Source organism: Archocentrus centrarchus, chromosome 20, assembly GCF_007364275.1.
Source record: "Archocentrus centrarchus isolate MPI-CPG fArcCen1 chromosome 20, fArcCen1, whole genome shotgun sequence".
In the NCBI taxonomy this organism is placed as follows: Eukaryota; Metazoa; Chordata; class Actinopteri; order Cichliformes; family Cichlidae; genus Archocentrus; species Archocentrus centrarchus.
The window spans coordinates 22,418,906-22,431,211 of record NC_044365.1 but is presented as its reverse complement, the minus strand read 5'-3'; the positions used below and the strand labels follow the sequence as shown (position 1 = coordinate 22,431,211).

The window sequence follows — 12,306 nt, the reverse complement described above, 5'->3', positions numbered from 1 at the left end:
AATTGCTAACTTTCTTTTAATAAACACACTGACATGAGTTCATTTTAACATTTGTGTTATAGCAGAGTGGCCCGTGCTGCCAAAAATCCTCTGACGCCCTTTTCATAGCGAATGAAAAGAATAAAACACAATGGTTAACATGCAGGCTCTACAAACTGGATGATCACTGTTTATCTCTTCCAACACATGCAATCAGTACAAATGCTAGGCCAGCTCTGTCATTTTGTGCCTCCCGCCGAGGTGTTGAGAGGAGTCACCGTGGCGGAAAATCACCTGTTTAGGTGTTGAACACAGCCTCGCCTCTCCTCATTCCTTGCTCTCCTTCCAACTGCTATCCACATTACCCAGTGCCAGAGATGCAGCAATAAAGCCTGCTCTCTTTTCACCTAGATTTACCCGAATAACATAGCATCTGAAAGGGCTATCATCGAATGAGGCTCAATGATAATATTTGAGATAAATCTGAAAGCTTCTCCAACAACCTATCACTCACACAATGACACAGAGCGCAGCAGATTTTCAGGCAGACTCTGGGTGTGCTTGCCTGAGCAGATCACATTATCTGTGTGTTGATCTGTAGCCTCTGTTTAACTCTGTTTAACTGACCGTGTTGGCTTTTCTCTGTGTCCCCATTCACAATCACAACACCCCTCAGTGCTGTGTTTTCACCCACATGGCTTAAAGAACTCTCAAGTCAGCATTTTACATTCACAGCCTGTCTCACCTGAGCTACCACAGTGGCTGGAGCGGCTTTTATTTCTTCTTCAGGTAGACAAGGGGAGGAAATTATCTGCCTGTCATTTTCTGGCTATCAATATCCCGCTCACTACAAATTGCCTCATGCTGTTCTTTTTTTGGGGATTAGTAGTTTTTAAGCTTTATAGTTGATGGTAATGTCCATTATTATGCTGCTTTGTGTGTGTGTTTGTGTGAAAGATTTTATAGTCAGGCGATGCTGGTCAAATATATCATGCCCTGTGATCTTGATTATTTTTTGTTTTGTTTTTGAAAAAAAAATTTTTTTGAAAGCCAAGAAAGCACTACTGGGAGCTGCATGCTGGAGGAGGAGGATGAGGAGCTGTTTCAGCTTTCATGTGTCACTGCCTTTTCAGAAACATTTTCAACTGATTCTCAAAGTTTTTCCACAACAATCATGAGTTCACATTTGCCTTTGAATGTCTACAAAGTCAGTGACGATGACTCCTCTTTATCCGTGTTCCAGGAAAACATTACTGTTGTTATTTTTTTACAATATGATAAAATCACAATTGCAAACATCTCTATAAATTTTGCTTCTGTATGATGATGGTAATAAAAGCTAAAAGTATAAGACATAATTGGTACCTACATAATTAAGGCAGGGAGTCTGTCTTACCTTACTTAAGTAGTATTTTCCTGTTATTTTTTGGCCATTTGATGAATAAAGTAGTTTTTTATCCTCCCGAGACTCTTCATCCTCATATGGGGACAATACTTTTAGGCTTTTCTTCACCTTATACTTCCCTCTAGTCAAAAAAGTGTTTTTTAATTTGTTAAACAATGGTGACTGGACTGTGTTATGCTGTAAAATAAACCCATTGTCCCCATATGAAGACATACTTGCTTTGTATTTAAAGATGATGCTCAGTTTTTATATTTATAAGGTCCAACTAATCCCAAATAGCTTGTAGAAATTATAAATGCACCCCGAATAAGAGCTCGCAGCTCAGGAGGATAAGCTTGAGTAAATTAACCCCAGTTAAAACTTGCATCTGGAAGGCCAAAACCTGCTTAGTGAGAGCCAAAGTTTTTTTGCACATAGAAGAGAAAAAAAACCCTGTGTATAACCACTTAAACTTTTATCAGGATATATCATTTATCAGTACATACGAGTATAGTCACCATTATAAATCAAGTTTTTTATATATATATAGGAGCCTCTCGGGGGCTACTTTGCACCTAAGCACAATCAGTCTGCATGCAGTAAAGGCAATGAGTCTGTGTTACTTTATTTGACAGAAAACTGCATTTTCCTGTTATTTATAATTGCTCTTCTTATGAAATGACTGTGCTTTACTGCCACACTCTTCCAGCTCTTTGGGATTGTTAATCTGCACATGAAATTTGAATTATAATTTATCACTATTTAGCAAGAATTTGGGTCAAAAGACAGTTTGGTAAAAGCAAATGTATCTTTTAGAGAAAATACAAGTCTTGCTCCCTTGTTCTTTTATCTTCTAATGGGGACATAATCAGGATTCAAACATACTAAAAATGACATATTTTAAGAAATACTGGCTATCGTATGATAAGTACACCCATCTCCCATTGTTGCTTCTTTGTTTAATAAATCTGTACAGTGATGCTCTTTAATGTAGTAACATTGGAAACTTGAGATAAGGCTGCCTGTAGTACATCTGCTGTAATTTTGCTGCTTATGTTAGTCTTTATTCCAGTTTAAATCATGTTCTCCTATACTACATATATACAGCTAAAAGTAGACATTCAGTTTTTCAGCATTTTAGATGTTGAGATGTTCAAAGGACAACTGCTGGACACATAAAAGACAATCTTGCGATTATCGAGGAAAAACTGGATGACTTTCAGACGAGAGGAGGCAATATCAATCACGGCCAATTTGAGGCCACCAACATGAAATATGATTTCATAAGACAAATGCAGTGTCATTCTTAATGTGCTTAACCTTTACTGTCAATGAAAAAGTATCGATCGCTCTGTGGCATTTTTTCATCATTTGATTTCGAAAAGTGTAATAATATATATATGGTGGTGGGGTAAGGTAAAAGATGAATGTCGACTGAGTGATGTCAGATGAACAAAGCTGAATACACCGCAGAGAAAGTGTAGAAAAGTTGATGCTTCAGAGGAGACTTTTTTTGTTGCAGCACACTGTATTTTAAATCCTGTAAATAAACTCTGCTTTTAATTTAAACATGTACCCAGCCAGCATTAGGAGCATGGAGCAGGCAGCCTGATTCTTAAGCAATGTTTCTATTATTTCTCTATTCTGTTGAGTAATTGGGAGGTCTCCTATCTCTTCTTGGTCTTTGATCTACTTACTCAACCTAATAAGACTTTGCTCTGCTGCACTACAACCAAATCAGCAGTGCATTTTCAGCCCCCTAATAAGTGGTTAGCTTGATTTATATGGGTAATCTCAGCAATGTGGCAGAGCTCTACAACCTCTCCCTGATGCAAGGAGCCTCTTTTCACAACCACAGGCCAGACCAGATGAGTCCATTACAGCGAGGGTAAAGATGGTCATTTTAACCCTCCTCTGCTTCAACTGTAACAGTGTGTTAGAGGATTTCTAAGTCGAAGCATATTGAAGCGTTTTTACGATACAGTGATGCATGGCCACGCTGCCTGGCTCTATTGTGAGAGCGGGAAGCTGTTGGGTCATTGCTGCGGGTGGAAATACTCAGCTCGGCCCATGGGGAGCCCCGGAGGCCAGAGAAAGCACTTAGAGTGGTAAAATGGCCACTTATTCACAGCCACCCTCCTGTTTTCACTGCTCCACCCTACCCTCTAGCTTCCCCACTGGGTCCAGGAGCACAGACCTCTGGGAACTAGATGATGGACTGCATAGCCCTCACTGCTGGACTGTTCAGACCGCACTGCAGTTAGCCTATTCTGGCCCTGCAAACAATAAACAAAAGTGTGAAGCCTGTGCGCCCGCATCTGTAGGAATCTGTATTGTGCTGTAAACATCTGCACTGGTGGCATCAGAAGATGCACATCTGACAAATGACAACTTTGCCCTCTCCAGATGAATCCTCTGGCCAGCCAGGCGGCGGTAGCAGCAGCAGCAGCCATGGGATCCATCGCCAGCTCACAGGTGTTTGGCAACACCCTGTCAAACCTGCAGGGGGCCACCGGGCAACTGGTCACCAACGCACAAGGACAGGTGAGTGCAACAAGCTGACTGAGTACTTAAATAGAAAGATGAAAAAAAAAAAATACAGAGAGCTCTACAAGATGTTAAGAGTTCATCTATCATGTATGAATGTGCAGCTCAGAATAAACCATCTGTATGGTCTTTCTGATCTTTCCACATGGATTTCTAATGTTGTCTTGAAGTCGTCTACAATCCAGTAGCCACCCCACAATATATTAAGTATTTTGGGGATAAACAAAGCCCTTCCTCACGCACGGTAAAACGCTGACCTTGTCATATTTACAGGGTGGCTGCAGAATTGTTCCATCAGTAGCCAGAGGCTTGAACGATGATGCTTGTCATTGCAGGGCCTTATCTAATGAATCATCTTATCTCAGGTGCACACTGCACATATTAAAGGAAGATTGTATGGACCATGTGCCCTTTCGTGCCACTTTGTGTTATTTACCTTAACCCCGGTTTCATCTTTCAACACTTGCACTGTATGGTGATGCTGAAGTATTAGGAGACATTTCTTAGTATGAAAAACACATGCTAGAACATTTCAGAGCCACCAGTTCGACCGTGCATCATTGCATATAGTAAAGTGTGTCCGAACCCTTGATGCTAAATGTTGCTAATGAGACAGTATGGACTTCCCTGGCTCACAAGGTGCCTGAAGCGCTGGGAACAGATCACTGTTGATATGGACTTGACGGGATGCTCTGTGCTTTTGTAGTGTCTTGGTGGCTGACACTCCCTGACATAATCAGGTCACAGAGACGGTCAAAGCCTTAGGCTACATCCTTTGCTTCCCACCTCATTATTCCACAGCATTATTCAGACGGAGGGCTCTGAAACATGCACTGCCCTATCAGAAGGTCCTGCTCCTCCTTCCCCCCAAACACAGAAGATATTATACAGGCTAATGCATACCTCAAACAAGGCTGGAGGTTCAACAAACACACACAAGTGTCTTAGTTTGTCTTTACTAGAGAACCACTTTTATGTTTAAGAGAAGTGTTTAATTGATTTTTTTTTAAAAAAACTTTATTTTACCAGGTAAAATGTTTGAGAACCAATTTTCATTTACAAACATGACCTGGCCAAGAGGCCCCGATAGAATCAGGTCCACGACACATAGATACAAAAAAACATAAACATATAAACATACCAAAAATAAAAATCCCAGATTAACATGGAGAAAACATGGAAATCATGACAACTGGTTAAAAAAAGCAGGAGTTAGAAGAAGAATAGGTGAGTTAGCATTGAGGGTGCTTTGTAAAGTGTTCCAGTCGTTTGCTGCTGCAAAGCAATAGGAGTTGCAAGGAAAGGAACAGTCTTTGTCATCGCTGTACTACATGAGTAAAAAGTTATCTTTCCTTGAACTTAAAACATGGTATATGCTCTTCAGTCTCTTAATTCCATTCATAGCTCTGTCAGAAGACCTTTTCATAAGCAAACACTGGGAACCTTGAGAAGTGTCAGACCTGGTGGACATTTGGAGTTCAGTATGTTTTTAAATCTTAATTATGTTGGTCCAAGGTTTTTTATTCTCCAAGGGGAATCAATGTGGCTCTTTTATCCTCACTACCTCTACAACAGTGATTAAGGCTGTGGATAAAAGCTACAATTATTAAGTCACTGTCACTCCGGAGATCTTTTTTATTATTATTATTTGTTTCTTTACAAATCTCTGGACGTTTTGTGAACTTCTTCTCTTCATTGCAAATTCCCACTTTTCTTGCTGTTTTAAAATGCAGTTAAAACTGCACTGAGTACTGGAGGACATTTCCTGACTTAAACCTCTAAAACAGTCCTGGTATGGGTAACACAGGTTCCTTGGCTTTGTGCATGAACATGCTCCCTCTTATTCTCTCCCAGCAGCCCAGCAAGTTAAAGCAGATGAAATAACATGAGCTCTCTTAATCCATACAGTTTAATATGTTGTTGGCCCACCCACAGTGTGTTTATGGGAATTTTTGACCATTCTTCCAGAAGCGCCTTTGTGAGGTCACACACTGATGTTGGATGAGAAGGCCTGACTCACAGTCTCTGCTGTAATTCATCCCAAAGATGTTCTAACTGTTCTGAGGAGAGAACTCTGCAGAAGCCAGTCAAGTTTTTCTACACCAAAATCACTCATCCATGTCTTTATGGACCTTACTTTGTGCACTGTTGTTCAGTCATGTTGGAACAGGAAGGGGCTGTCCCCAAACTGTTCCCACAAAGTTGGGAGCATGAAATTGTCTAAAATGTCTCAGTATGCTGAATCATTAAGAGTTCCTTTTACTGGAACTAAGGGGCCAAGCCCAACTCCTGAAAAACAACCCCACACCATAATCCCTCCACCACCAAACTTTACACTTGGCAAAATGCAGTCAGACAAGTACTGTTCTCCTGGCAACCATCAAACCCAGACTCATCCATCAGATTGCCAAACAGAGAAGCGTGATCCATCAATCCAGAGAACACGTCTCCACTGTTCTAAAGTCCAATGGTGGTGTGCTTTACACCACTGCATCCAAAACTTTGCATTGCACTTCGTGATGTAAGGCTTGGATGCATCTGCTCGCCTATGGAAAACCCATTCATGAAACTCTCTACGCACTGTTCTTGAGCTAATCTGAAGGCCATATGAAGTTTGGAGGTCTGTAACGATTGACTCTGCAGAAAGTTGGAGACCTCTGTGCACTATCCACCTCAGCATCTGCTGACCTGTTCTATGATTTTATGTGGTCCGCCACTTTGTGGCTGAGTTGCTGTCGTTCCCAGTTGCTTCCATTGTGTTATAATACCACTAACAGTTGACTATAGACTATCTGGTAATGAGGAAAATTCACGTCTGGACTTGTTGCACAGGTGGCATCCTATCATGGTACTATGCTGGAATTCACTGAGCTCCTGAGAGCGACCCATTCTTTCACAAATGTTTGTAGAAGCAGTCTGCATGCCTAGGTGCTTGGTTTATACACCTGTGGCCATGGAAGTGATTGGAACACCTGAACTCAGTGATATGGATGGGTGAGTGAATACTTCTGGCAGTCCTGCAAATTAAACAACTATCTCCAGTATCATTCAATTGTATGTGCATCTTGTTGTGTATGTGAGAAAATTAAAGGCTTACTGTGTTTCTATAAAATATAGTTACAGACCGAAAATAGAAAATCTCTTCTGTCCAGTGCACCATTATTAGTCTACTGTTTGAGGCTTTAATTTGCTTTGACTGTTAGCTTTCTCTGGACTTGTATGTTGACACAAGTCCAAACTTCCTAAACATTTTCCTTCCTGAGTCTCAATTCACTGCATGAACAGTGGTGGAGAGAAAATGGGCAGAGATATTGCCTGGCCACCATGGCTAAAGACACAGATTGCCCTGGCTGGAGAGATGAGATGACATTTCTGTGGAAACAAGAGCAGCATAATCTTAATGAGTTCTGCTGGGTGGATAGAGGCACGTTTCTCACATGTCCTTCTGCGAACTGGAAAGGGAAGCAAACACGGGAAGCCAAATAAAGGCAAAGAAATAGAGAGATATGTGAGGAGAGGGACTTAGCAATGAATGAGAGGAGGTCTTGAAGGCTGCTTATTTGTGAAATGGTTGTCTGATGAAAGAAACCCACAGCTGGGCATTTTAAAAAAGGAAATGATTTTATTTTTCCATCAAATTCAGACTAGCTGTAGAGTAAGAGAATTCCCTGCTGTTTCTTTTAGAGGACTGCAGGTTTGGAAGTACACACGCTTACATATGAAGAGCAGCTTCATCTATAAATACATTATCATTAGAACTTTAGGAATTGCTAATGCTAATGATCAAATATATTTTATTTATCAACCACAACAGTTTAAGATTGTTGTTAATTAGATCAATTAGTTTGTCAAATTAAAATTAGCTTCATATTGTTATACTTGGACTGCACTGGAGCTACTTTGAAGTTCAAAATAATCGTTATTTCATCTGATTGGCTGCCCCTTACAAACAGAAGGTTTGAAGTGCAGGTAGGTGGAGCTTCTGTGCTCACTGCCGGACATAAGATGACCATATTCGTAGTTCTCACTGTGCCTAATTCAGTAATACTGCATGTAGAAATATATTTTTGCACTGAAAATTTTACAGTTGGATTTTGTGAAAAGTGTGCACCACCCAGTTTTGCTCACATCACCGTGCCTACATTCGCTAGCTGCAGTCTGCATACTGCCATGCCCACATTTATATGGAAAAAGTGAAGGGAAGTTGTTTTAAGAAAAAAGCCTGCACCACTGAGACAAAAAAGCAGCAGAACATTCAGCTGAAGAAACTGAAACAATTGTGTCTGAGGGGGAAGCCAGAAAAGGTGCATCAAATTTCATGTGCAATAAAAAGAGCAACAGACCAGAAGAAAACTAAAGAAACATCAGAGGACAAGGAGCACCTTATCTGTCAGTGCGAGATGAGAAACTCACTACACTTAACAGCAAAAACATCCACAGGAGGGAGCATCCTAAGAAATTAGACTATAAATAATGGCATCTAGCAATGAATGTAGTTTTACTATACTAAGCATTAAAAACAGATCTGCGATCATTATTACATACCGTACTGTATGAATTGCCAGAAACAATTGTTGTTGTTATTATTATTATTAACAGCAGTGGTGAAACCTAGTAGTGAAATGATTGTCTTTTAGAATATTCTACCAAAAACCTGCCCTAACCCACAGTTTTTCCCCTGCATCGAATTTGATACAGTCACATTTGAGAATTTTAAGAAGTAACAAATTTAATTACCAACAACCATTGGAACCATTAGAAATGCAATAGGAACATGTAACTTATAAGACGAAATGGCCACGGACACATCCTGTATGTGGTATAGCTCATATCATTATCAGCTAGTTACACTGATGATTATACATTTATTTTATTTTCTTATATTTCTTTTAACATTGATCTGACTATAAATTACTACTAAATTACTGCTAAATATAATTTTGAGCAGTGTTTAAAACTACACATTTACATGGTCACTAAAAGAAGAAAGGGCACGACTGGCAACATCTTGCTACAGGTCAGACACTTTAACCCTCACTTTGATATCAATAATAGGGGCTTTTAATTGTAAACATATAAATGAAAATGGCCAAAAAGGCAAAAAATACTTTACCTTAAAAGAATGGCACACACTATGATCATTATAATATGATGATGATTTAAAGAAACACATACATTACAGCATAGAGCTTTTCAATTATTTATTCTTCTTATGAAAAATTAAAATATAATAATTCTTATTATTTAGTCTACAGATATGTATTTAATTTTTCCAAGACAGCCTAGCCTTTGTCATTTGTTCTAAATTTACTTGCAAAATATGAACAAATTCAGATAAGATGCACAGCTTCTGTACATACTGTTCAGAGTGAGATCTGGTGACATCATATGGATCCAAAAGTAGCAGAAACTGCCTGAAACGGAGGGTTTAGAGGAGTCTGAAGGCTGAACTTTTGACTCTTAGAGATCACTTGTGCATGAATTGACCTCATTATTTGAAACTTTGGCCAAAATATAACAAAGTGTCTTTTGCATTATGGCTAAAAGATGGCCTTTGACCAAAGTGTTCTGTTCAACACTCACTGCTAAAAGATTAATTTTGGTCATAAATAAGTAATTGAGGTTCGGTGCTCAAAAATGAAAAATAAATAGGATTAGTTCATTCAGGACCTCCCATAAGCTTATACAACAAAGCCCTCCCTTCTGACCATAAGTTAACACTCAGACAGTTCACTACTCTGAGATCTCTGCCCTTCCAGCTGAGTGGAGAGTTGTGACATTGCCATGAAACATCTGCCTGAGATATGCAGATGGAGAAGGATGGCATAGTGGGACGAGGACGAGAGCTAAGCTGTCAGTTGCCTGCTCTTTTATTATGCTTATAGAACAACCACTTAGTCCAATGACGATGAATAATTGAGCGGAACAAGTTCCCTGCTATGGTGGCATGCAAAGCGGGATCAGTGGGACTCGGGAGACACAAGCGTCAGGCAGGGCAATAAAATATGCTAAGTGGCAGAAGAGCATTACAGGGAATTTGTAAAGCCAGCGCGGAGAGAGAGATAAATTATCTCTCCCCTAATGCGAAGCAACGTAAGCAAATGAGCCGTGGCAGGGATGAATTACAGATTGTCGGCCCACCTTTCTCTCACTGATCCCTCCCTATTATGTCAAAGAGATAGGGGGAGGGAGGAGGGGGAGGCAGACTGTGCTCTAAAGCATATTAGCAGTGGTAGTAATATAGACTAGGGATCCAGAAAACCCTGTGCCTTTGCTTTGCTTTGGGCTGAGGTGCAGAAGCTTGGACTGAAATGTAAACATAAAAAGAAAGCGTCCAAGACAGTGCAATTTTAGCGAAAGTAGCCCTTTGCCCGGTTGCCAAATAACAGAATTTAGAATGATGGGCGTCTCATCCATGTTGAGCTGCTCTCTGGGGTAATGAGGCTTGGTGAAGGAGGGCTGCCAGCGGGGGGGCCAGGGCGACTGCTGCTCAGGAGCTGCCCTGAACCAGTCCCCAGATGACATTAACCTTCATCATGGTGAAGAGGCGCTAAGTCCCCCCTAAAGCGCCACTCTTGGCCACACTCTGGCAGCTCTGAGAGCTAAAACGTTGCAGTGACACTCTGCCGCCCCCTTTGATCTGCCCTTCCTGATTACAGCCACAGAGGAGAGGAGAGCAGGGGATGGAGGGAGGGTGGAGGAGGGGTGAAGTACCCCTGGGACCCTGAGAGTTGAATTAGAGACACAGGGTCCTGTCTCACTCTCTGCTGCTCCTCTTCTCTCCCTCTTATTGTTTCTTTTCTTACTTGTTCTTTCCACTTCTTCCTGCCTGCCCTGGTGTGTGTGTGTGTGTGTGTGGGTGTGTGTGTGGGTGTGGGTGAAATGGGGGTCTGTGTCTCTCAGCAGCCTCGCTGCTTCTCACCAGAGACAGACAAAGACACTTAAGCACAAACACGCACACACAGAAGCACACACACATACACACTCACAATCATCCCGGTCTTGGCCTGGTGATGGATAATACACTCAGTGGTGTGCACCATCACACACACAGGTATTCAGCGCTGACCTTTGCAGTGCGCTCCCAGCAGTCTGCTTTGGCTTCACTTGCTCAGGGCTGTAAAACCACCTCAGTGACAGATGATCAGTGGACACTTCTGCATGTTTTTCTCCCCAAATCACAAACAGACCAACTCAAAAGCAGAGTGCTCAAAACATGCAGATATGACCAGCTTAAACTTAATTTGCAATCACAAAAAAAAAAAAAAAAAAAGCCCGAAGACTCCCAGCAGCTGATATCATCATGACTGATACCTCCAGTAGCGTTTACCCTCTCCACTCTTTCTGCTTTTTAAAACCACCCAGCTGATTTTGTCTCCTCTCTACCCCCTTTGTAGATAATTGGAACAATCCCACTGATGCCCAACTCTGCAGGGCCCTCCAGCCAATCAGGGGGTGGCAACCCAGCACTGCAGGTACAGCCAATTACACCTCAGCTTCTGACCAATGCTCAAGGCCAGATCATCGCCACAGTGATCGGCAATCAGATCCTGCCTGTCATCAACACCCAGGGAATCACGCTGTCACCAATCAAGCCTGGACAGCAGGTAACATATATGCTCATGTACAAACACACACACTCACACACACATATAAAAAGGAGGAAAGCTTGCAGAGCAGCTTATTACATTCTTAAACTCGTGCTCCTCAAGTGATGAATTGTTTTTAAAACTGTTGAATGAGCAACACCTAGTGGAGCCAAACTAGAGGCCTGTTTATTCATGAAAACAAAATCCAAGCCAGCTCTGTTTTATGATAAACACCTCATATTTTTCCTGCTTCAACACTCATTTGCATCATTTGCATCACTCCACGTGGAAAATTGTAGCTTCTGGTACAATTCTTCACAATGCGCACGCGCATGCGTGTGTGTGTGTGTGTGTGTGTGTGTGTGTGTGTGTGTGTGTGTGTGTGTGTGTGTGCGCTTGTCAGCCAACCTTTCAGCTTTAGTCTCAGCGAGACTGCTAAACCCCTGCAGAGCCCAACATAAGAAAAAAAAACACCACTTTTCATCACCCCACTTAAAACTGAAACGCTCCTCACTCTGTTTTCCACCTGCTTTCTGTTTCACTCCCTCCTCCTCCTCCTCTCCTTCCTCAGTCACACCCTCCATCCTTACGATTTGTCCTTTCTGACCTGAACACGAAATATTTTGTTTTATTTAAAGGGAGGCACAAAAACAGCAGTGTGGTTTTTATTTATTTTTTTATTTTTTTGTGCTCACACTCACTACTGTAAGTAGAGACACTCAAGCAAACACCTCCTCCCATTTTCGTGATCCATATGGTGCACGCATGCGGCACCAGATGCATTCACACTGACAGTGAAAAAGTTAT

At 41.4% G+C, this 12,306-nt stretch overlaps 1 protein-coding gene across 5 annotated transcripts in view; it reads left to right on the top strand.

The window, feature by feature from the left end:
* The window catches only part of pou6f2 (POU class 6 homeobox 2), an 81,454-nt gene that overhangs the window by 56,589 nt on the left and 12,559 nt on the right, over positions 1-12,306 (top strand). For 4 of the 5 annotated variants that reach the window (XM_030756038.1, XM_030756035.1, XM_030756036.1 and 1 more), the window contains 2 exons: positions 3,770-3,907; positions 11,308-11,517. In XM_030756038.1, the coding sequence (XP_030611898.1) occupies positions 3,770-3,907; positions 11,308-11,517 (348 nt within the window). The remainder of the gene's footprint in view (positions 1-3,769; positions 3,908-11,307; positions 11,518-12,306) is intronic. The other variant, XM_030756039.1, reaches the window with a different exon arrangement.